This window comes from Trachemys scripta, chromosome 14, assembly GCF_013100865.1.
Source record: "Trachemys scripta elegans isolate TJP31775 chromosome 14, CAS_Tse_1.0, whole genome shotgun sequence".
Lineage (NCBI taxonomy): Eukaryota > Metazoa > Chordata > Testudines > Emydidae > Trachemys > Trachemys scripta.
Window position 1 is genome coordinate 36,687,220 of NC_048311.1, and position 23,003 is coordinate 36,710,222.

At 49.6% G+C, this 23,003-nt stretch overlaps 3 protein-coding genes across 4 annotated transcripts in view; 1 reads left to right on the top strand and 2 right to left on the bottom strand.

The window, feature by feature from the left end:
• The window catches only part of LOC117886944 (zinc finger protein RFP-like), a 90,109-nt gene extending 78,662 nt beyond the window's left edge, over positions 1-11,447 (bottom strand). Inside the window, exons 1-3 of one of the 2 annotated variants that reach the window (XM_034789113.1) lie at positions 10,977-11,444; positions 3,627-3,722; positions 654-884 (exon numbers count right to left, since the gene is read on the bottom strand). In XM_034789113.1, the coding sequence (XP_034645004.1) occupies positions 654-884; positions 3,627-3,722; positions 10,977-11,393 (744 nt within the window). In that variant the 5' untranslated portion in view covers positions 11,394-11,444. Of the gene's footprint in view, positions 1-653; positions 885-3,626; positions 3,723-10,976 lie in introns of both variants that reach the window. The other variant, XM_034789115.1, reaches the window with a different exon arrangement.
• The window catches only part of LOC117886991 (zinc finger protein 445-like), a 731,357-nt gene that overhangs the window by 526,405 nt on the left and 181,949 nt on the right, over positions 1-23,003 (top strand). The window lies entirely within an intron of this gene.
• The window catches only part of LOC117886961 (zinc finger protein RFP-like), a 14,264-nt gene continuing 9,611 nt past the window's right edge, over positions 18,351-23,003 (bottom strand). Inside the window, exons 6-7 of the mRNA XM_034789152.1 lie at positions 21,057-21,107; positions 18,351-19,812 (exon numbers count right to left, since the gene is read on the bottom strand). Of these exons, the coding sequence (XP_034645043.1) occupies positions 19,289-19,812; positions 21,057-21,107 (575 nt within the window). The 3' untranslated portion in view covers positions 18,351-19,288. The remainder of the gene's footprint in view (positions 19,813-21,056; positions 21,108-23,003) is intronic.

Sequence of the window (23,003 nt, forward strand, 5' to 3'; positions counted from 1 at the left end):
TCAGAGGGGAGCAGTCGGGGGGCAGGAAGTGGGAGGGGGCAGATAAGGGGCGGGGGCCAGGCTGTTTGGGGAGGCACAGCCTTCCTTACCCGGGCCTTCATACAGTTTTGCAATCCCAATGTGGCCTTCGGGCCATAACATTTGCCCATCCCTATTCTAGAACAATACGTTCTTACTTAAGCAGGCAGCTTTGTATATACACACACTGACTAATATATTATTGGAATACAGAGATCTCATGCGATGCATTGTATTTTCCTAATAAAACAAGTTATTTTGTATATATTTGAATGATACAAAAGCAGGATGAAAATCAGAAAAAAATGAATAATACTTCTTGTAAAACCCAGGAATTTTTGGTAAAAATTAGTTTAAACTGAAAATGAAGGGGCTTACATGGGATGTATCAAAAAGGCCTGAGACATCTGCCTTTAAAACAGCAAAACTGTTTGTTTCCACACTGGAAATATTAGAAGTGTCAAATTTTGTTTTCCCTCACTTTGCTAAAGGACACGCTGACAGTCTCCATTGTGGAGTGGGAGCTCTCCAAGAACTTAGAGAATTTTTCACTTGACCAGAGCTCAAACTCCAAAGTTAATCAATCAGAATCTCTCCCTTCCCTGGGCAGGGATCTGGGTGTCTAACGGTCTCACCTGCAGGAATTCACTCGTTGGCTGCTGACACTTCTCTTCTATCTCACTGATCAAGTCACTGAGACGGGAAATCTCCTCAGACAGTTTGGTGACATTTTCATCCTGTATCTTCACAATTTCCTTGTCCAACTCTTCCAGTTGGGCCAGCAGGAGTCGCTCTTGTTCCTCCAGGAATTGCCGCAGTTGCTCAAATTCAGACACAATCTTCTGCCTCTCAGCTACTATCTTTCCCTGTAATGAAGAGACAAACAGGAAAAGGACAGGTCAGGGACTAGGGTTGCCAGATGTCCAGATTTTGACCAGAAAGTCCAGTTGAAAAGGGAACCTGGCAGTAGAAGTCCGGTTACTCACACTAACTGGCTTCTACCACCAGGAGATGGGAAGAGCAGCAGTTGCTGCTGGGAGCCTGGAGGAGCACTCAGGGATGGCTCTGGGGGGAGAAAAGTACGGGAAGCTCCCCTGTCCTGCTCCAGTCACCCTTCTACCCCTGGAATGTGGCTCTCCCTGCCCCAATCACCTCCACATCCCTAAAGCCCTGCTCAGCTGGCAGGGGGAGGGAGGTGGAGAGAGCAGCAAGCGACAGTGAGAGGGGAAAGAAGAGTGGGGGGCGAGGCCTCGAGGGAAAGAGGCGGAGCATGGGACGGGGCAGGTTCCAGCGCTCAGCATCCGGTTTTCACAAATGAGAAAGTTGGACAGCCTATCAGGGATATGGGGAGAGTCTTAGAGCCCTCTTTTCATATTACCCTACTACAAACATACGGATGAGATTTCAGGAGAACATGCCTGATAGTCTCTCAGCTGGCCTGAATGAATAACATGTTCCAAAGTGCCTTGGTGACTTAGGAGTCCAATTCCTATTTTCAAAGTTACTTTTGGTGCTTAGGAGCCTAAGTTTCTTTGAAAGTGACTTTTGAAAATAGAACTTAGGGTAAATTTTCAGAAACAGCAAAATTATTTAGGAGCTGAAACCCATTTAAAAAAAATGTATATGGAGCTGCTTTTAAAAGCTATTTAGGTGTCTAAAGATGCACATAAGCCCCTAGAGGGATTTTCAGTTTCACTTAGGTGCCTAATTCCCCTTGACTACAGAGGATGTTAGGTGCTACTTAGTTGCTTTTGAAAATCTCACTAGGCCTCTCTCTGCATTTTAAGCTCCTAAATACCTGTCAGAATCTGACCCTTAGCAACATGCAAAATTGTAAACCTTAGGCTCCAAAATCACTTAGGCACTTTTGAAAATGTCACCCAATATCTCTAAAATGAGGAGTTTTCAGGTCTGAGTGGCTTAGTATATTCTGCTGATCATCTAGAGTCTTCCAATAGCAGAAAGGTTGGGAGGGCGGGTCTGACTCCATATCAGGAACACATTGGCAGAGAGTTGTGGAGAAGACTGAAGAAAAGTCCTGCTGGTTATCCACACAAAAAGCCAGTTACAACACATACTGTGCAAAATGCTTTTTCTCCAGCTCTTACATGTTTCATCTGGCATTCCGTTAATTACATTGTCCCAGAGGAAACTAGTTGTGTCTGGTGGTTATAGATGGAGATTCAGGGTCCGGATTTCAGAGATACAAAACAGCCACAGGGAACCTAAGTCCTATTGACTGTCAATGTGAATTAGGCACCCAATCACCATCCGTGCCTTTGAAAAAAATCTCCCCTCATTGTTTGTAGCTGGATTTGGACCCACTGATCTTAATCCCACTGGAAATAAGTCCAGCGGGATGATAAACAAAGACAAACATGATCACACCCTGTAACAGTATGTGGACAAGAGGCAAAGCACTTGAGGTTATCTGGGAATTATCCAATACATTATAGCTAACCCTGAATTAACTGCAACCTTGCTCCTAGTTAGCACCTTTTAGCTCAGTTTAACTGGACAAGGTGAACCCTACACACCACTCTAGGTTTCAAATTAAATTAGGTTTACAGTGTTGCATGTCAGGGGTTTACACCAGTATAAAGACATTACATTAAAAAGTGATTTGAGGTACATCTGTACTACATAAATGTAGAGGACGTACACTATATGCCCCTGCTAACATGGGCATAAATAGCAGTGTAGATGGTGAGGCATGGCTTAAGCAAGTAGAGTCACGATATGCCTGAACCCCATGAGTATAAACACTACGTACATGACTCTACACCCCCAAGCAGTGCCTCCCCCATCTACACTGCAGTGTCCCGCTGCTTCCCCTGTGCCAGAGACTTTCCCCACTGCTGGAGCCTTTCCCCACCACAGGAAAAGACTCCAGAAGTGGGGATAGGCTCCAGCAGCTCTGCTGCCTCCCCCTGCTGGAGTCTTTTATTCACACATGTAGCTACACATGACAGCATGGATATAGGCGTCGACTTCATGGGTGCTCCGGGGCCGGAGCACCCACAAAAAAAAAATGGTGGGTGCTGAGCACCCACCGGAAGCTCCCCGTGGCCCTGCCTCACCCCCCTGCTCCAGCTCACCTCTGCCTCCGCCTCCTCCGCGAGCACGCCACCTTGTCCTGCTTCTGCTCCCTCCGAGCCCTTGCGCCGCCACACAGCTGATTCGTGGGGCAGGGAGGGAGAGGGGAGGAGGGGGAACGCTGGGTGCTGGAGGGGAAGAGGTGGGGCCGGAGTGGGGATTTGGGGAAAGGGATCCAATAGGGGCAGGGAGGGGGCAGAGTTAGGGCAGGGACTTGGGGATGGGGTTGGAATGGGGGCGGGGCGGAGTCGGGGCAGGACCAGGGGCGGGGGGCACGGGCACCCACCGGCACCGGAGAAAGATGGCGCTGCTGAGCGTGGACACAGCCTGCTTTTCACTGTGCTGAGTAGCTACAGATACCCTACAGGTCGCCCCCAGCGGTGTGCCATGTAGATGTAGCCATAGCTAAATCAAAGCAGTGCTGTGTATAGACAAGGGCTGACACTCTCCCCACAGAGAGAAATATCAACCCTGACTGATGTAACTGCTGGACCATCACAATGGGAACCTACCAGATATTCCTGGCTTTGCTTCTCTCCAGCCTGTTTCCACTCCAGAAGTTCTTCTCTCTCTTGCTTCAGCGTGTTCAGTCGGGTTTGAATTTGCTCCTGAGGCAAGAAAAACAATGTTTGGGAGGGTCAGGTGGCTGAGGAGTCTGTCCTCACAGATATGTTTATATACATTGCATGTCCCTCTCAGGCTGTTCCACAGACAGTGCTCATGGCAATGTCACAATTGCCTCTTGAGAGGTGGGAGATTCCAGTTCAAATCCCTTCTCCTCATCAGGCAGAGGGAGAACTTGAACCAGGGGTTTCCCGCCTACCAGTAGAGCGCCCTTCCCCCAGGCTAACCGTTATCATAGAATATCAGGGTTGGAAGGGACCTCAGGAGGTAATCTAGTCCAACCCCCTGCTCAAAGCAGAACCTAATCCCAACTAAATCATCCCAGCCAGGGCTTTGTCAAGCCTGACCTTAAAAACCTCTAAGGAAGGAGATTCCACCACCTCCCTAGGTAACCCATTCCAGTGCTTCACCACCCTCCTAGTGAAAAAGGTTTTCCTAATATCCAACCTAAACCTCCCCCACTGCAACTTGAGACCATTACTCCTTGTTCTGTCATCTGGTGCCACTGAGAACAGTCTAGATCCATCCCCTTTGGAACCCCCTTTCAGGTAGTTGAAAGCAGCTATCAAATCCCCCCCTCATTCTTCTCTTCTGCAGACTAAACAATCCCAGTTCCCTCAGCCTCTCCTCATAAGTGATGTGCTCCAGCCCCCTAATCATTTTTGTTGCCCTCCGTTGGACTCTTTCCAATTTTTCCACATCCTTCTTGTAGTGTGGGGCCCAAAACTGGACACAGTACTCCAGGTGAGGCCTTACCAATGTCGAATAGAGGGGAACGATCACGTCCCTCGATCTGCTGGCAATGCCCCTACTTATACAGCCCAAAATGCCATTAGCCTTCTTGGCAACAAGGGCACACTGTCGACTCATATCCAGCTTCTTGTCCACCGTAACCCCTAGGTCCTTTTCTGCAGAACTGCTGCCTAGCCACTCAGTCCCTAGTCTGTAACAGTGAATGAGATTCTTCCGTCCTAAGTGCAGGACTCTGCACTTGTCCTTGTTGAACCTCATCAGGTTTCTTTTGGCCCAATCCTCTAATTTGTCTAGGTCCCTCTGTATCCTATCCCTACCCTCCAGCGTATCTACCACTCCTCCCAGTTTAGCGTCATCTGCAAACTTGCTGAGAGTGCAGTCCACGCCATCCTCCAGATCATTAATGAAGATATTGAACAAAACCGGCCCCAGGACCAACCCTTGGGGCATTCTGCTTGAAACCAGCTGCCAACTAGACATGGAGCCGTTGATCACTACCCGTTGAGCCTGACAATCTAGCCAGCTTTCTATCCACCTTATAGTCCATTCATCCAACCCATACTTCTTTAACTTGCTGGCAAGAATACTGTGGGATATCGTATCAAAAGCTTTGCTAAAATCAAGGAATAACACATCCACTGCTTTTCCCTCATCCACAGACCCAATTATCTCCTCATAGAAGGCAATTAGGTTAGTCAGGCACGACTTGCCCTTGGTGAAGAAGGTCTGCTGCCTCCTCCCCGGACCTTTGGTGTGGAGTGACAAGTGCAGAACTCCATCGTGCAAGAAACAGCTTAGATGTTTAAGCCACCTGACTCCAGGAGAGGGGTTCCCAGGTATGGATCCCAGAGACAGGTGCATTCCTACACCAAACTCTGAGGGGTGGGGCTTAGGACACACCCCTCTCAGCAGCATCTCCCATTGTAATCCTGTCAATTACAGGCCAGTAAACCCTAAGGGCTTGTTGATAAGTACAGTGCTGAAGTTGTACCAATACGTCTGCACCACTGCACCACATGCGATGGGAGAGAGCATAATAAACCCACCTCCACGAGCGGCAGAAACTTAGGGTGGCGGGAGAAGCTCTCCTGCTGACATAGCACTGTGCACATTAATGCTTATGTCACTCAGGGAGGTGAAACATTCACAGGCCAGAGCAACGTAAGTTTTGGCGACATAGGCTGTACTGCAGACAAAGCGTAACTTCAGGACCAGGCAAATTGGTTGAAACTATAGTAAAGAACAAAACTGTCAGACACAGACGAACATGATTTGTTGGGGGAAGAATCAACACAGCTCTTGTAAAGGGAAATCATGCCTCGCCGATCTATTATCAACAAGGATGATCCACTGGATATAGTGTACTTAGGCTTTCAGAAAGCCTTTGACAAGGTCCCACACTAAAGTCTCTTAAGGAAACTAAACAGTCATGAGATAAGAGATAAGACATGGATCAATAACCAGTTAAAATATAGGAAACAAAGGATAGGAATAAATGGTCAGTTTTCACAATGGAGAAGGGTAAGTACCAGGATCCCCCAAGGATCTATACTGGGACCAGTGCTGTTTAACATATGCCTAAATGATCAGGAATAGGGGGTAAACAGTGATACAAAGTGGCAAAGTCTGCAGATGATACAAAATTACTTAAGGTAGTTGAGTCAAAGCAGACTGCGAAAAGTTACAAAGGGATCTCACAAAAATGGGTGACCGGGCAACAAAATGGCAGCTGAATTTCATTGTTGATAAATGCAAAGTAATGCACATTGGCAATCATAATCCCAACTATACGTATAAAATGATGTGGTCTAAAGGAGCTCTTACCACTCATGAAAGAGATTTTCGAGTCATCTCTGTAAACATCTGTTCATAAAAGCTAACCGAATTTTAAGAACCATTAGGAAAGTGATGGATAAGAAGACAGACAATATCATAATGCCACTATATAAATCCATGGTACATCTTGAATACGTCATGCAGTTCTATTGGCCCCATTTCAAACCAGATATATTTGAATAGGAAAATGTACAGCGAAAGGAATAAAAGTCATTAGGGGTATGGAACAGCCTCCATATGAGGAGGGTATTCAGCTTGGAAAAGACAACTGGGGTTGGAGTGGAGATGTGATTACAGTTTATAAAATCATGGATGGTATAGAGAAACTGAATGGGGAAATTTATTTACCCTTCACAGAACAGGAACCAGGGGAAATGATCAGGTAGAAGATTTAAAAACAAACAAAAGGAAGTACTTCTTCACACAACACACAATCAATCCATGGAACACATTGCCAGGGATGTTGTGAAGGCCAAAAGTACAACTGGGTTCAAAAAAGAATTAGATGAGTTCATGGAGGATAGGTCCATCAATGGCTATTAGCCAAGATGGTCAGGGATGCAACCCCATGCTCCAGAGATCCCTAAACCTCTGACTGCCAGATGCTGGGACAAGAAGACAATGGATGGATCATTCAATAATTGCCCTGTTCTGTTCATTCCCTCTGAAGCACCTGGCACTGGCCACTGTTGGAAGACAGGATTCTGGGCTAGATGGACCTTTGGTCTGACCCAGTGCAGCTGTTCTTATGTCCTTAGTTATTTTCTAGGTGCCTAAAAGTTTCTAGGTGCCTTTGGGGATTTAGGCCTAAATCTCCTTTGAAAATGGGACTTTGGCTCTAAAGTCAGTCGGTGCTTTTGAAAATGTGCTCTGAGGATCTTCTGTAATTCACCGGGGGTGAGATGTTGCAGAGCCACACAGAGGATCTAAAAGCACAGCTCCTTTTCATTTCAATGGCAGCTGGGCATCTCAGGCCCCAGTATCAGCCCTGCATTCCTTCTATGCTGTATGTGTCACGCTGCCAGGGAACAGAGAGGCCTTGGGGGCACCAGACCTGATGTAGAGGCTTAGGGACTTGGTCCAGACCAGTGGTTCTCAAACTTTTGTATTTGTGACCCCTTTCACATACAAGCCTCTGAGTGCGACCCCCCTTATACATTAAAAACACTTTTTAATATATTTAACACCATTATAAATGCTGGAGGCAAAGCAGGGTTTGGGGTGGAGGCTGACAGCTTGTGACCCCCCATGTAATAACCTCACAAACCCCTGAGGGGTCCCAATCCCCAGTTTGAGAACCCCTGGTCTAGACAGCCCTTTGCCTCCAGCAAATCCTCCAAGTGCTGCAGGGCAATGGGTTAAAGTCGTATCCATTTTACAGCAGTGTAGGATAGGGTGTTCTGCTCCCATGCAATGATAGGGAACAGTATATGAAGAGATCTGGATGTCAGAGAGTTAAAGCCAAGCAACTTACAGGGAAGGGAGTTTTAGTAAGAGTTGTTTAAAACTCTTCATTAGGCTCCAGAGATTAATATAAACTTCTTGAACACCTGGGAGAAAGGGACTCCTGGTTAAAAATCCAACACACTCACAAGGTTCATAAATATTGTGTTCAATTGTTTGGCATGGGGGAAAAGGAGCACTTCCAAGCAAAGTGACCAGCCTTCAGTAAGCCAGGGAAAAGAGGAATTCATCATCCTGGTTTTCCCTTGAGGAAAAAATTAAGCAGATTAACCTTAGTTTTTTAAGCAGAAATCTTTCAGTGCATCTTATGCTTCAGAAAGCAGCAGGAAAGGAACCCATTGAGAACGCTGCTGACAATGTCACGTTACTGCTGCTTCCAGGAAGCAGCCAGCGGTCATCAGATATGAAATACTCAAGCTGGGCACTACGCCAGGCACCGGCTCAGTCGAAACTCAGCTGTGCTGAGCGGTTTATAATGTGATTGTAAAGCAGTGCCTGACCGGAGTGATGAGAGGCTGTGTGGTCTAGTGGCTAGAGAACGAGGAGGGGCATTGGGAGACCAGGGTTTAATTCCTGGTTCTGCTACTGAGCTGTTTTGTGAGCTTGGTCAAGTCACTGCCCCTTCGGTGCCTCTCTGTCCTTTGTCTTTGTCTCGGAGGGTGCCCACAGATCAGGCCCTGCAGGTGAGAGAGGCAGGAGAACATCTGTCTTCACCCAGCTCATGGGTGTGGCCAGGAGACAGGCAGCCAGAAGCCTCTAGAGGGAGGCAGCTGTGCACATGCCCAGAGACAGAACACAGGCACTGAGAGAACTTGTACCTTGAATACACAGGCACTGAGTGAGTTTGGACTCCTACAGAGCTTGGCAGTAGCTCTGGGGATTGCAGTGGAGCCTAGAACTGGCATTTAGATGCCTAAACCCCAGCTGTATGCACCTCACTCTGGGGTTTAGGCAGCTAAGTACCTTTGTAAATCCCCAGCCTTTGCCTCCCTGTACCTCAGCTCCCTCTCCTGCACTTTGTTCACCTTGACTGGTTAGACCAGTGGTCCCCAAACTGTGGAGTGTTGTAGAACTAATGAATGAAATTGTTTTTAATTGTTCACTTCATTAACGTAACTTCATAAGTAAAGTTTTATGAATGAAACAACATTCATTCATAAACTGGTCACCCCAATAACTGGCTAATTGACAATTAAGATGCTTGTTAAGATCCATAGCTGTTCAGCCAGTTGCTCTTGTAAATTTCACTGTCAATCCAATTCCTGCTTAAAATCACTGAGACTTGCACAGTGTCAGTATTGTAACTTCTGTTCACCATTCATTACACTTGTCTATATTGTAACTTCTGTTCACTGTTTCCCATACTGTAATTCAAACCCCATTTTAAAACGCTTACTCCATTTTGTAAGGGCTTGCTGCCACCTTCATTTTTGCAAACCCTGTTGTAATCTTATTAGTTTAGTTTAGATGTGTGAATGAGGTATGTATGGATGATGGAATCAACCTCCAGCCCCAGCCTGTCCTGATGAAACAGAGTTCAAACACCAAGGACTGAAGATGCAGACAACAGCCCTAACAAAATAAGAAGAGTCCACCCCAAAAAGAGAAGAACAAAGGTACAATAGAAGGAAGATCAAAGCCAGGTCCCAGGCTGAAAGTCACATCTGCAATTGACGGGTGATCAATCACCAAACCCAGAGGCAGCGTGACACAGCAAAACCTATAGACTCTGGATTCAAACTAAAGCCTACAAAAAGGATGGGCGAGATGGAAGATTTTGGAGGGTAACATTCTCTTGCCAACATGGAAGGGCATCAGTGCATGCCCAACAGAGACCCAGCCCTTCCTTGTGCCCGGCTTTCCTGGCCAGTTAGCCGCCCCAAGCTACGAACCGAAGCTGCAAACTCAAGCCACAGACTCAAGCTATGTTCAGGACTGGTAACTATGCAGCAGCTGCAGAACATCTGATGGATGTGTGTGTGTGTGTGTGTATAGGTATTAGGTATAATGTGTGTGTATAAGGATTAAGATTTTAGTTATTGGTCATAAATCAAATTGTTATCATAATAAATGTGGCATCTTTGTCTTACCCCCAAAAAGATCCTGTGTAGTTTTGTCTGTATAACAGCGTGCCTCCCTGGGGGAGTGTGGAGGAGGAATATTCGGGAGGCCATGGTGGGGCCCAGGCCAGCCCCCACAGGGGCAGGGGAGTGCCAGCCACACATAGGGGCAGGAAGTGGGGGTGCATGGGGTGCTGCAGCACCCCCAGCTTTTGCTTTGGGCATCCGGGCTGCTGGCCCGCTCGGCCAAGGGGAGGCCGCTCTGCCGGGGGCTCGGGGCCAGTCTCGGCCACGGTCGGGGGGGGGGGGGGGGGGGTAGGGTGAGGGAAGGGGACAATGCAGGGAGCTTGGCTGGGCCCCTCCAGGGGAAGTGCATCTTGAGGGAGCCGACCCTGGCCTGGCTGATCACACCATGCCCGAGGGACCGGAGTGATTCCCTGCTGAGAGACTAGGTCTGGCTGCGCTGCCAGCTCAGCCTGGCAGACTCAGTTGCCTCCCAGCTGGGCCGAGTGTGGTCGGGAGGCAGGGCCTGGGGGAGTGGGTTTCTTGCGGGGGGGGCAGAGGGGTGCTGGGCTGTGAGGGGGCAGGGAAGATGTGTATGTTGGGGCACTAGGGGGTGGGGGTTCTGTGGGGGGTGCTGGGCAGTTGTGATGGGGCTGTGGGCAGGGGGGTGCTGGGCAGGGATGATGTGCAGGGCGCTATGCATTTGTGTGGAGGGGGTTGGGGGGGGGCTGGGCATAGGGAGGCAGGACGAGGTTGGGGGGGGGGGGGGGGGTGTGGCACAACATGGGCCCATCTCCCGAGGGGAAGGGACATGCTGGCAGCACAGGGCTGGGCGGGCCACTGTGTGTCTGGCAACTGCCGGTTTGTAAATAGTGCCCTTGCCCTGGGCTGGGCAGAGCGGGGCTGCCCTGCCATGCCTCATTGCCCCTGGCTGGCCCCTCGCTCTGGGGACCGACCTCCCCGCGCCAGGCTCCATTGCCTCCATGGGAGCCCACAAATAAGATTGGAGCCGGGCCCACAAAAGGTTAATCTGGCCCTGGCGCCACTGCATCCACATCTGCTGTGGCCTGGGCTCCCCCCGGCCCTGCTCCCAGCCCCGCTCCTGGCCCGGCCGTGGCCTACCTTGTGCTCCCGGGCAGCCTCCTCTGTAGGGACCACCCTGTGAGCGTGGTGCGCCTGGGACTCCCTGCAGATCACACAGATGAGCATTTGGTCCTGGTTACAGAAGAGTTTGAAAGGCTCCTGGTGCGCGTTGCACAAATCTCCTCCTGCTGCTGCTGCTGCTGGGACACTCAGCTGCTTGGCGATTTCTACCATGTTCCCCAGTTGTCTGTTCGGCCTCAGGGTCCTCTGGGGAAAGGTCTCTCTGCACTGAGGGCAGGAGATGGCTGTATCTGGTCCCTCCCAGCACTGGGTGATGCAGACTCGGCAGAAATTGTGCCCACAGTCTATAATCACTGGATCCATGAAAAAACTCAGACAGATGGAGCAAGTAGCTTCATCTCGGAGGCTCTTCACAGGATTCCCTGCTGCAGCCATGGCTCCCTGCAGATGGTGTAACAGGAGAAGTTTCGTTTCCTGCCGGACCCGGCAAGCAGCCTTGTAAAGCAGATTGCCCAACCGGGAGCCAATCAGGCTTTCCCCCGGGAAATTAAAAACAAACAAACACCCCCCCCCCNATGTCTGCATCTGGTCTCTCCCAGCACTGGGTGATGCAGGCTCGGCAGAAACTGTGCCCGCAATCTAAAGACACTGGATCCTTGAAAAAACTCAGACAGATGGAGCAAGTAGCTTCATCTCGGAGACTCTTCAGAGGATTCCCGGCTGCAGCCATGGCTCCCTGCAGACAGTGTAACAAGGGAAGTTTAGTTTCCTGCCCGACCCAGCAAGCAGCCTTGTAAAGCAGATTGCCCAATCGGGAGCCAATCAGGCTCTCCGGCGGGAAATTCTAAAAACAAACAAAAAAACCATCAACACAGACACAACACACCAGAAGCCACACACACCCCCACCCCCCAGAAAAGCCCCCAAACAAGCAAGATGCTACTTAAAGAAATGAATAGGCAATTACATACACAAAGAAGCCAATAGAGGCTTGCTGGGAGCAGGCTTGGCAGCTTTCTTTCTACACCACAGAATAAACCCAGGCTCAGATTCAGGTTTAAGGCCAAGACCCTTTCTGTACCTCCTTTGTAAAGCACTTGGAGAGCTAGTGAGGGGAAACACTATATAAAAGTGTTTCTAATTCCTAATAGTTAGAGATCATTTTAAACCTTGACCAATTTATTCCTTCCAAAAAAATTTATTTGCATTAAATTAACTATTTTAACTCTGGGGTTTCTAGTCATTCATATCATCAATATCCAATCCCTTTTTTGAATCTTGCTAAATTACTGGCCTCAAAAACTCCATGTGGCAATGAGTTCCACAGTTTAATTACACGTTTTGTGTAAAAGTATTTCTTATTGGTTTTGAATTTGATCCCTTTCCATTTCATTGACTGTCCTCTTGTTCTTGTGTTATGAGACAGGCAGAAAAGACATTCCCAGCCTTCTCTGTCCCATTCATTATTTTATACCCTTTTAGCCTGTCCCCTCTTAGTCATCTCCTTTCTAAGGTAAACAGTCCCATTCTTTTCAATCTTTCTTACCAAAAGAGGTTTTCCAGGCCCCTCATCATTCTCATTGCCCTTCTCTGAACCCTCTCTAATACTGCAATATCCTTTTTCAAATGATGTGACCAGTACTGCACACAGTACTCTAGGTTGGTGGTTTTCAAACTTTTTTCTGGCGACCCAGTTGAAGAAAATTGTTGATGCCCACAATCCAACGGAGCTGGGGATGAGGGTTTTGAGGTGTGGGAGGGGCTCAGGGCTGGGGCAGTGGGTTGGGATGCGGGGGAGTCCAGGCTCTGGGCTGGGGGTTCAGGCTCTGGGGTGGGGCCATGGATGAAGGGTTTGGGGTGCAGGAGGGAGCTCTGGGTTGGGGGGGCTTAGGGCTGGGGCAGGGGATTGGGGTGCGGGGTTGGGGAGCGCCTCAGGCTTACCTCTGGCGGCTTCCGGTCAGCAGCACAGCCAGGGTGCAGAGGCAGGCTTCCCGCCTGTCCTGGCACTGCGGACCACGCTGCGCCCCAGAAGAAGCCAGCAGCAAATCCGGCTCCAAGGCAGAGGCGCACAAGCGGCGCTGCGAGGTTCTTGCCTGCAGGCACCGCTCCCCCCCACACACCTCCGAGCCGGTACTCGGGGCAGGGCAGTGCACAGAGCTCCGTGCCCCCCTTACTCAGTGTAGAAGCCAGACCTGCTGCTGGCCACTTCCGGGGCGCAGTACGGTGTCGGAACAGGTAGGGACTAGCCTGCCTTAGCCGGGCAGCACCACTGACAGGACTTTTAACGGTCCGGTTGGCAGTGCTGACCAGAGTGGCTGCGAACCAGTCCTTTCCATTCCACGACTCAGTTCTGGGTCCAAAACCCACCGGTTCAAACCCACGGTTTGAAAACCACTGCTCTAGGTAAATAAATAAATTAATGGAGATATCCTCTCTCCTAGAACTGGAAGGGACCTTGAAAGGTCATTGAGTCCAGCCCCCTGCCTTCACTAGCGGGACCAAGTACCAATTTTGCCCCAGCTCCCTAAGTGGCTCCCTCAAGGATTGAGCTCACAACCCTGGGTGTAACAGGCCAATGCTTAAACCACTGAGCTATCCCTCCCCCATCTGAAGGGAACCATCAGTTAATGCCTAACAGCACAGGCCTGGGGGAAAGTGACCTGGATGCATGGAGCACTTGGTATTGCTCCTCCAACTTTTTGCATTTTTAAGAAATGGTTTCAGAATTGGTGATTGGCATTTGCAGGCTGGGTCCAATATTGTCTAGGGGCTGACCCATGACCTGTAATGTCTCAGATACCTACAGACCTGCGGATCCAAGGGTATTGCAACCTGAAATTACTGGAGTGAGGAGCTCCTTCATTTGTATAAATATGTCCTAATCAGACCCCATTGGGTGATGCCAGTGACCTTAGAAGGAGAGTGCCCCGTTCTGATTGGCCACAGGAGCCCTGAGGTTCCAAGTGGGAGGGGCCAGCTGGGTCATCATCTGCAAAAACCAAAGGAAAGGAAGAAACCTTTGTTCTGGCTTTTTGGCCTTCACTTGTTAGGCCGGTTTGCACTGGCTGTTGGCCTCTGGCCGTGCCACACAAAGTGCCCTGAGCTTCATTCGCCGCCCCCTCCCGCTCCCCCTCACCCCACCCCAGCTGGCCACTGAGAGGTAGGAGTCAGCAACGTGGGGCATCCAAGATCTGACACCAAGTGAGTCACCGCTAGCGAGCCTGCAAGTCCATCGACCTTAATACAAGTGAGCTGGGTGCTGACTCTGTGGGTGCTCCCTCTGGAGCTGGATCAGCTCATCCCCCTCCCTCCCAGCACCTGCCACGATCAGCTGTTCCACAGTGTGCAGGAGGCGCTGGGAGGGAGAGGGCAGAGTGAGGGTGGCGTGTCCTCAGAGGAGGAGGCGGAATGGGGCAAGGGTGTGGTGGAGGTGGGAAGGGGCGAGCACCCCGCTGGAAATGACAAAGTTGGCGCCTGTGCATGTGAGCTCACGAGCGTAGCGCCTATCAAGTAGTTGCTCAGGTCCCCACGTCAAACAACCTCGTTTTCACACGTGCAGGGATTTTGGGGGTTAGGATCTGTACGTTGAACCTTGAGAAATCCTGTTGTTTTCACCTACGTTTGCACTGAACAGTCATACGACAACCAGCCTTATTGGAACTTACTGTGTGGCGTGGGAGATTACCTAATCAGCCATCATTTGGGCGGGCTGCCTTCATGGAACGGACGGCTCTAACGGCAATTTTCACTTCAATCAGGGCGCGATCTGACCCGACCTCTATCAGCTCTTTGGCTGGAACCAAAATATATCACTTAGTATTTAAGGTTAAGGATGCCCTATTATGGTGGTACTGCTGGCTACACAGATCCGCCGCCTTCCTGGAGTGTTATGTAGCACTTAGAAGGCACTGTTAATTTATTTGGGGTGGTTTAAATCACCAGCTACTGTACTCAGCCAGGTGATTAACGTTCTTTCATTTTTCCGTGTTTCGGTTATTGAGCTGGTTAAATATGTACCATGGAAACGTGAACAGTTCGGCTGTTTGTTCCCCAGACGTCAGGGGGCCAGAGGAGACTCCAAGTCCCACCGAAGGCTGGTCTCTAGAACTGTCCCAGAGTCCTCCAGGGACAGGCACCAGACCTGGAACCTGCTGGCTTTCGAGGGAAAGATGACCTATGTGTTGATCATTTATTTCCATCAGCGTTGTGGGGCCTGGGGTGGTGGATACCAACTGGGCCAAGCCAAAGCCGACCAGTCCCCCCTTAATAAATCTGTATGCCTCACACCTCCGAGCCCCTCAATTAGTCACTGGCTTGTGCCCTGACGCTAGGGGATTTAAATCTGTTCTATCTTTGACTCCCCGGGTACAGCTACTTGTTCCAAGTATCCCTGTAGAGTGAAAAGGCGCGTCCGGTGGGTAGGGTGCTAGCCTGGGAGACCTGGCTCTTCCACACACTTCCTGGGTAATCCTAGGTTCCTCTGGTTATTTGTAGGGCTGAATTAACTCACCAGTGCATCCTAGGCAACCCCCCTCAAATCCACCATCCCCCTTGTCACGCGGGCTACCTGCCGCCCCGCTCCTGGCCAGTGTAACATTACAAACTGCTGCTTGCACAATTTGCTACCTGTCCCCTTATCCCCATCCTCCACCTTTCCCCATCTCCTGGACCAGGTGTAGCAAGTTGTGATGATAGGGGTTCACCTAGCCCAGTTGTTGTCTGATCTCTCTACCTTTCCTCATGCTCTGGTCTGGGGGCAGTGCATTATGACAGACAGGGGGCATTCCTGTCGCCATTTGCTATGAGTGTGACATTTCTATTTTAAATCTGGACACAAATAAAGAAAGTACCTTTGTGATTGGGAAAAGTGCTCTACAGCTTTCAATCTCAGGGCTAATGTATGTAAACCCCAGAATGAAAGCAGCGTTATTTCTTTCTTAGTCTCGTTCCATTGTAGATTAGGCCACTGAGTTTAATCTGATCAGGGCCTAAATTCCTATAGATTATTTCCTGGAACCTCCAACATGCTATAAAAACTCCAGGGGGATTGAAAATATTGACTAGAGCTCCACTCCTGACAGCTCCAGCTGAATTTAAGCCCTGAATCCAACAATGGATCCCTGCTCGCCTGTCTCCCATTCTCATCCTCCTCAGCCCATGACTCCGACTCCTCTGATGTCTCCATGGGGATCCCTGGGGGAGGGAGGAGGGGTGTTTGCTGCAGAGGATAGCATGCAGCTCCTCATAAAAGCGGCATGTCTGCGGCGCCGCGTCACAGTGACTGCTTGCCTCCCTCGCCTTCTGATACACCTGTCGCAACTCCTTGGCATTCATGAACAATGGGAGCATCAAAGCCTTGGGGTTGGGGTCAAGGAACAATGCTTCTCTCCGGCTGGTCTGTTTCAGATTAATAACCCACATCCTGTCCAGGGGGGCAGTGGCAGAAAGTCCATTGGGCGGCTGCTCCGGGGCCTGCGTGGAATGTGCTGGGATCTCAGCCTGGTTCCCGGGGTTTAGGCGTCTCCATCACACACCAAGGGAACCCACAAAGTCTGCACTGGTCATCCCCCTCCACGTGAGGCTCAGCAGAGAGGCCAGGAGTTCAATGGACCGTGCAGATGGAGCTTCTCTCTCCCCTTTAGAGAGATTCATCCCAGGTCAGGGCAGAGGATCAGTGGCCCGGGACAGCGTGTGAGGGGAGCTGGCACTGGGGTCCCCTGCCCTGTTCAGGGTAAAGGGTTACACAGAGTCTCCAAGGCCCCTTGTCTATCCTGGCTGCAGGAGGGTGATCTGGGCAGACTGAGGGAGAAGCGGCTGCCTGGGACCAGAACAGGGAATGTAACTGTGGTGGGAAAAGCACAGAGACTGGAGCTCTGCTGTGGATGTGGCTGGTTACAAGGCTGGCTCTGCAGCAGGATACGATGTTCCAATGCGACGTCATGTCATTTCCCTTCCTCGCCACCAGGAATCAAGGCCACATGAAGATCAGCCAAAATTCGTCTCGCCAAGCACAACTCTGCAGCATCCTCCTTTCTGATGCACCTCACAGCGTCCGCCCCCACGGGGGGCAATTGTGGATCCCCGGCCAGAGCCCCGTACTAGACAAACTTATTTATTGAACTCCAAGCAAGCCAAAGGTAGGTTGGCTCTACCCTAGAGGAGCCCAGATAGTTTAGATGGGGAAAACGAGGCACAGTATGTGGCATGTACCGAGCCTGCCCAATCTCATCAGATGCCCCGATCTCACCTGATTCTCCTTTTGTCAGCGGTGTGTGTGCACCATGCACGGAGCATGCCAGCTCCCACCCCAGCCCCCACACTGTTGTGTACTAGACATGTTTGCATTTCCCCTGCCCCAGTCAGTGTTACCTCTGTGTCATGCACCAGCTGTGTGCACACTCAGCTGGCCTGCTGTCAGCTCTCCCAGCCCGCTCGCAGTGCTGTGTGCCTGTGACACGCACAGAGCCGACCTCCTCTTCTCAGCTACCTCCTCTGCCCCCAGTCTCAGGGCTGTGCTTGTTCCATGCACTGAACCTGCCTGGTCTCAGCTGTCAAGCCAGTCTCAGGGCTGGGTGTCTAGGCCATGCTTCAAGCTTGAATCAACTCACCCTTATATCAGTGTTGTGTGGCTCAGCCATGCACCAAGCCTAACATTCTAGCAGGTGTGGCTAATTGATCGAGTAGGTTCATTTCAAAAGGCCGAGGGGTTCAGTGATTGAGAAATACACAGACATATTAACAGGGGTCAGTCGCAGCAGAACAGGTTAATTTGTGTTTTTCTGCCTCCCAGCCCAGGGCAGTCTCCAGGGAGCTTTGGGTGAGTCTCCCTCAACCGGCCATGGACAGGATTCTGCTGGTATTCCATACCTAGCTCACAGCGTTTTAAAAACAGCTCGGGTTGGGAGGGGCTGTATCTCAAACTCCGTGACCAAATGACTCCAGCTTTGTACCCCTGACCCTACCCTGTGCCCTCTGGTGGCGTATCAGGTTTCTAGCCAATCAGACTGTGAATGTGAATTTAAAGGAAAAGGGATCATTTGGTTTGGGAAAGAAATGCTGCCGCAACACAATGGTGCAGCGAGGTGCCAGCCCATAGTACTGCAGGTGATGATGAGAGCTGGCTGCCTTATTGCAAATTTCTCTCTCTTCCCTGGCAGCTGGAGGTTGCCAACAGATTTCTTTCAGGAGGAGGATAGTGTTGCCCGGGAAAGCATCACTTGATGCTTTGATTTTATTTACTCATTCCTCGAGCTTCGCCTTTAGAGCTTTTGCTTAGAGTTACCCAGCTGCTTTTCTTCAAGCCCCTTCCAGGCATTTGCTTGTGGGTCTGTCTAACCTTTCAGGGCAGAGCCGTACAGATCTAATACCCTTGGGACAAAGTCAAAGGCCAGAAGATAGAAATAAACTTTATTCTGTGAATTTACTCAGCTGAATCGACAGTATCCAAATAACCAAACAGAGCAAAATAGGAGCATTGAGCTAGGGAATTGAGGGGTGGGTGTGTGGAACATCACTGTGCTTGTTACATTCATAAGTAAAGAGCAGAGGACTTTGATGGATGACCCTAATTGAGTCAGAACTTAGGCCAGGTCCACACTGTAAACTTACTTTGGTGTAACATATCACTCAGAGGTGTGAAAAATCCACACCCCTCAGTGAACGCAGTCGTACCGACTGAACTCCTGGTGTAGACAGCTACCGCCTCTTAAAGAGGTGGATTAACTACACTGATGGGAGAAGCTCTCCCGTCAGCATAGCAGTGTCTTCACTTAAGTGCTACAGCAGTGCAGCTGCCCCGCTGCCCTAGGACAGCCAGGCTCTGCGGAGACCCTGGGAGTGGCTCCTGAGTGTCTGCTGGTTGGCCAGTTCGTGTGTGTCTGGAGGATCACAGAGCTACAGAGACAGGCATGTAAGAGGGTTAAGAAACTCCATTCACCAGCATAATGCTGAGCAAGTCAGTCTTGTTCTCCCTCACCCTTCTATTGCGAGTCTCGCAGCACTTGGTGTTTTTCTTTAAATCCCAGCTGTTGGAGGGGATAGATTGCAAGGGAAGCTCAGGTTATATTACAGATCGTTTCTAGCCTTCACATTTGCATAGAAAAGCTTGAAAACTGGAAGCAAAATACATCTAGAAAGCAGAAGGCAGACAAAAATAGCTCAAGATTTTTTAAGTCAATCTCCTGATTTTGGGGGCCTGACAGTTTTTGAATGCTTGGGGCTGGCAAGTCTGTGATTAGAATGGCAATGTATGACAGCTGTAATTTATATATTTCCCATCTCTTTGCTCTACCTTAGCTATCTCATATTGAGTGATTCCTCTGCCGCAGGTCTTAATGGTATGCATTCCAGGGATCACTACTGCCTAGATTTGGATATTCTACACGCTGGCTCCCAAAGAAGGGGATGATCTTCCCAGTGAAAGAGGATGTGAAAGTAAAGATTGTCTCTCTGCCAGAAGATGTAATGTCATAAAATGTAACTTTCTCCCCTTCATAATCCAGATAAACCCCAATCTTACTGGGGCTACGAGGTAGGTCCAGAGCAGTCTTAGGGGAGGTGAGGGCCAAGTACTCATTCCCTGTACTCTGCAAACCCCAGATCCCCTTTTCTGGAGTACGGCTTCTCGTTCCCTTTTGTATCACAGACTCTTTGGCAATGCCCAAAACCCAAAGATGTTTGTTCCCGACCTCCACTTCCCAGTAACATCTCCCTGAGGTGAAGCCCTTATAGCCCAGCACACAGGCAGCAGGGTGAAACCTGTGCTCCAAAGTTTCCGTATGTTTGTAAATCACGCTCTCTTCTCTGGACAGAAGGGAACAAGGATTTGCCAGGTCTGGATCCGGAGTGGCCTGCACTGCAAGAGGAGAAAGAGAGACAGGAGGAGAGAGTGTTAAGGTCTGTCCACACTGCAGCGCTAACCCAGGCTCTTACACGTCTGCTAACCCTGATGCCCTTCCTGTCCAGATACAACACCACCTCTCCTGAGTTCAGGGGTGCTTTGCAGCCAGCCTACGCACTGACTCTGTAGGTGCTCCGGGGCTGGAGAATGGAGTGGGCTGCATTGCTGGAGTCACACCAGGTTCTCTGGCACAATGGGAATTAGACTTCTCGGTGGCACTAAACGTCTGCACCAGTTGGATATGTAAAGTCCATCCAATGCAGGACAGTGATCTGGGGAAGGGAACATGGTCTAGAGGTTAGAAGCCAGGGCTCTATTCCTCGCTCTGCTACTGACTTGCTGTGTCACTTCAGGCACATCCCTTACTCTTTCCATGCTCCAGCGTCCCTTTTTGTCAAATGGGCATAAAAGATGCCGGGCATTCAGATACTATTGCTGGGCGACAGTACAAGGACATAGATAAGTAGCTATGGGAGCAGACGAGAATCCCTTCCCCAGCCTCCAGCAGTGCTCATGGGAAAAGGAGGGGGAAACATGACACAGTTGCAAGCATGGTGCTTGAATTAAACCCTCTTGTACCCCAGGGAGCATGTCTGACCCCCAAGGAGAGACAATGCTTCTTGAACTGATGGACCTATCCTCCATGAATTTATCCATCAATGGCTATTAGTATCCTGTCTTCCGACAGTGGCCAATGCCAGGTGCCCCAGAGGAAATGAACAGAACAGGTGATCATCCATTGATCCAGCCCCTGTCCCCCATTCCCAGCTTCTGGCAAACAGAGGCTAGGGACACCATCCCTGCCCATACTGGCTAATAGGAATGGATCACTTGATTATCTGTTCATTCCCTCTGGGGCCAGGGCCGGCTCCAGGCACCAGCTTGTCAAGCAGGTGCTTGGGGCGGCATGTCCAGGTATTCGGCGGCAATTCGGCGGACGGTCCCTGGAGCCGGCCCTGTCTGGGGCGCCTGGCATTGACCACTGTCGGAAGACAGGATACTGGGCTAGATGGACCTTTGGTCTGACCCAGTATGGCATTCTTATGTTGTTATGATATATGATCCCTTCTAGCCTTGGAGTCCATGACTCTGTATTGGTGAACACCTCTCTCGTTTCAATTCAGAAGCTTCTTCTAAAAAATTAATCCTGAGATTTTAATTAATAATTGTCGTAGGAAAATATCCTCATGAAAACTTACTCTCTTTCTCTGCCTTCGAGATCAGAAAGCTCAGTTGATAGGGCAGGGTCTCTAGAGAAAGAAAAGATCAGAGGAGAGGTGATTTCCCCCTTTCTGATAGGAAAATAGCCTCAGGAAAACTTAGGGCTGGATGGAGTCACAAAGAAACTGAGGCGAGATGACACTCCGCATCTCAACCCCCGATCTTTAGGCACCTGGACAGTCACTGTGATTCACAAGGCCTGAATCAGGCTCCCTGTACCATGAACGGGGAGAGAGATGTGCCTTGGAATGGGATTAACAAAAGCCAGCATGCTAGGTGACTCCCTGCTTACACCAGACGGTGGGAAGTACCACAGTGAGGGGTTGTGCTAGGCCCCGGCCCTCTCAGGGTGTTCGGCGACTGAAGCTGGGTAACACCGTAGGTGCCTCCCTTTGCATGGGTGCCCTCATGCTCTCCTGTGGGAGATGTTCCACTGGGGATAATCAATATTCATTGGGCGAGAGTGAGAGAGAGAGAATTCATGAGAATGTCTCTGTAGCCAAGTGGCTAGAGCATCCATCTGGGAGGTGGGAGACCCAGAAGCATGTCCCCCTGCTCAATTATCTATACGCAGTGGATTAGATTCAATAGGGGAGACAGAGAAAGACCCACATCAGGCCCCTGTTGGAATCCCTTCTTCTCCCTCTGCGGGGACAGGGGATTTCAACTGGGGGGTCTCCCACATCCCAGGTGAGTTCCACCAGCTGCAGCTGTGACAATTTGAGAACTAATAGGCCAGAGTCCATCTCCTTCCACAGTCAGAGGCATATCTCAATGTACCAACACCGTAGCATGAACCAACTGTTAAATTACACTGGTCTACAATTTTTGAGAAGTCGTCTGCTTCAGAGATAAAATGTGCTATTTATTATGTATTTTGATGTGCTGAATTCAAATATGACAATTAAAACAACTGATTGGCTACTGTTTCTAAGATATTTAAGTTTTTACATTTTATGTCTATGTATATTGTGTAGATAGTAGAGTTTTAATCATAAATTGTAAACCTAGGTCTTTTCATGTGTTTATGGTTGCTTTCACCTGTCCTGTTTATGTAAACTTTAAAAATCAGCAAAAGGGTTATATAAATACATTTTATTTAGAAACAAAAGGCAAAAAACTATTATGTACATAGTTTAGTCCTATTCAGTGTCTACTCGGCGCTTCTTGGCTTGTCTCTTGTATTCATTAAATGGAGCATCTCTTGTCACTGTCCAGCAATAGTCTGCAAGCATTGATGGGCTCCATTTGCCTTGATAGCGTTTCTCCATTGTTGCAATGTCCTGGTGAAATCGCTCGCTGTCCTTGTCGCTCACTGCTCCGCAGTTCAGTGGAAAAAAATCTAGATGAGAGTGCAAAAAATGTCTCTTTAGTGACCTGTTGCAACCAAGGCTTTTGTATGCCGTGAGGAGGTTTTCCCCACCAACAACCTGTAGTTGTCTGCCTTGTTGTTTCCAAGAAAATGTATTGCCACTAACTGGAAGGCTTTCCATGCCGTCTTTTCCTTGCCACGCAGTGCATGGTCAAATGCATCATCTCGAAGAAGTTCACGAATCTAAGGACCAACAAAGACACCTTCCTTTATCTTAGCTTCACTTAACCTTGGAAATTTTCCACGGAGGTACTTGAAAGCTGCTTGTGTTTTGTCAATGGCCTTGACAAAGTTCTTCATCAGACCCAGCTTGATGTGTAAGGGTGGTAACAAAATCTTCCTTGATTCAACAAGTGGTGGATGCTGAACACTTTTCCTCCCAGGCTCCAATGGCTGTCGGAGTGGCCAATCTGTCTTGATGTAGTGGGAATCTCTTGCACGACTATCCCATTCGCAGAGAAAACAGCAGTACTTTGTGTATCCAGTCTGCAGACCAAGCAAGGAAGCAACAACCTTCAAATCGCCACAAAGCTGCCACTGAGGTTGGTCATAG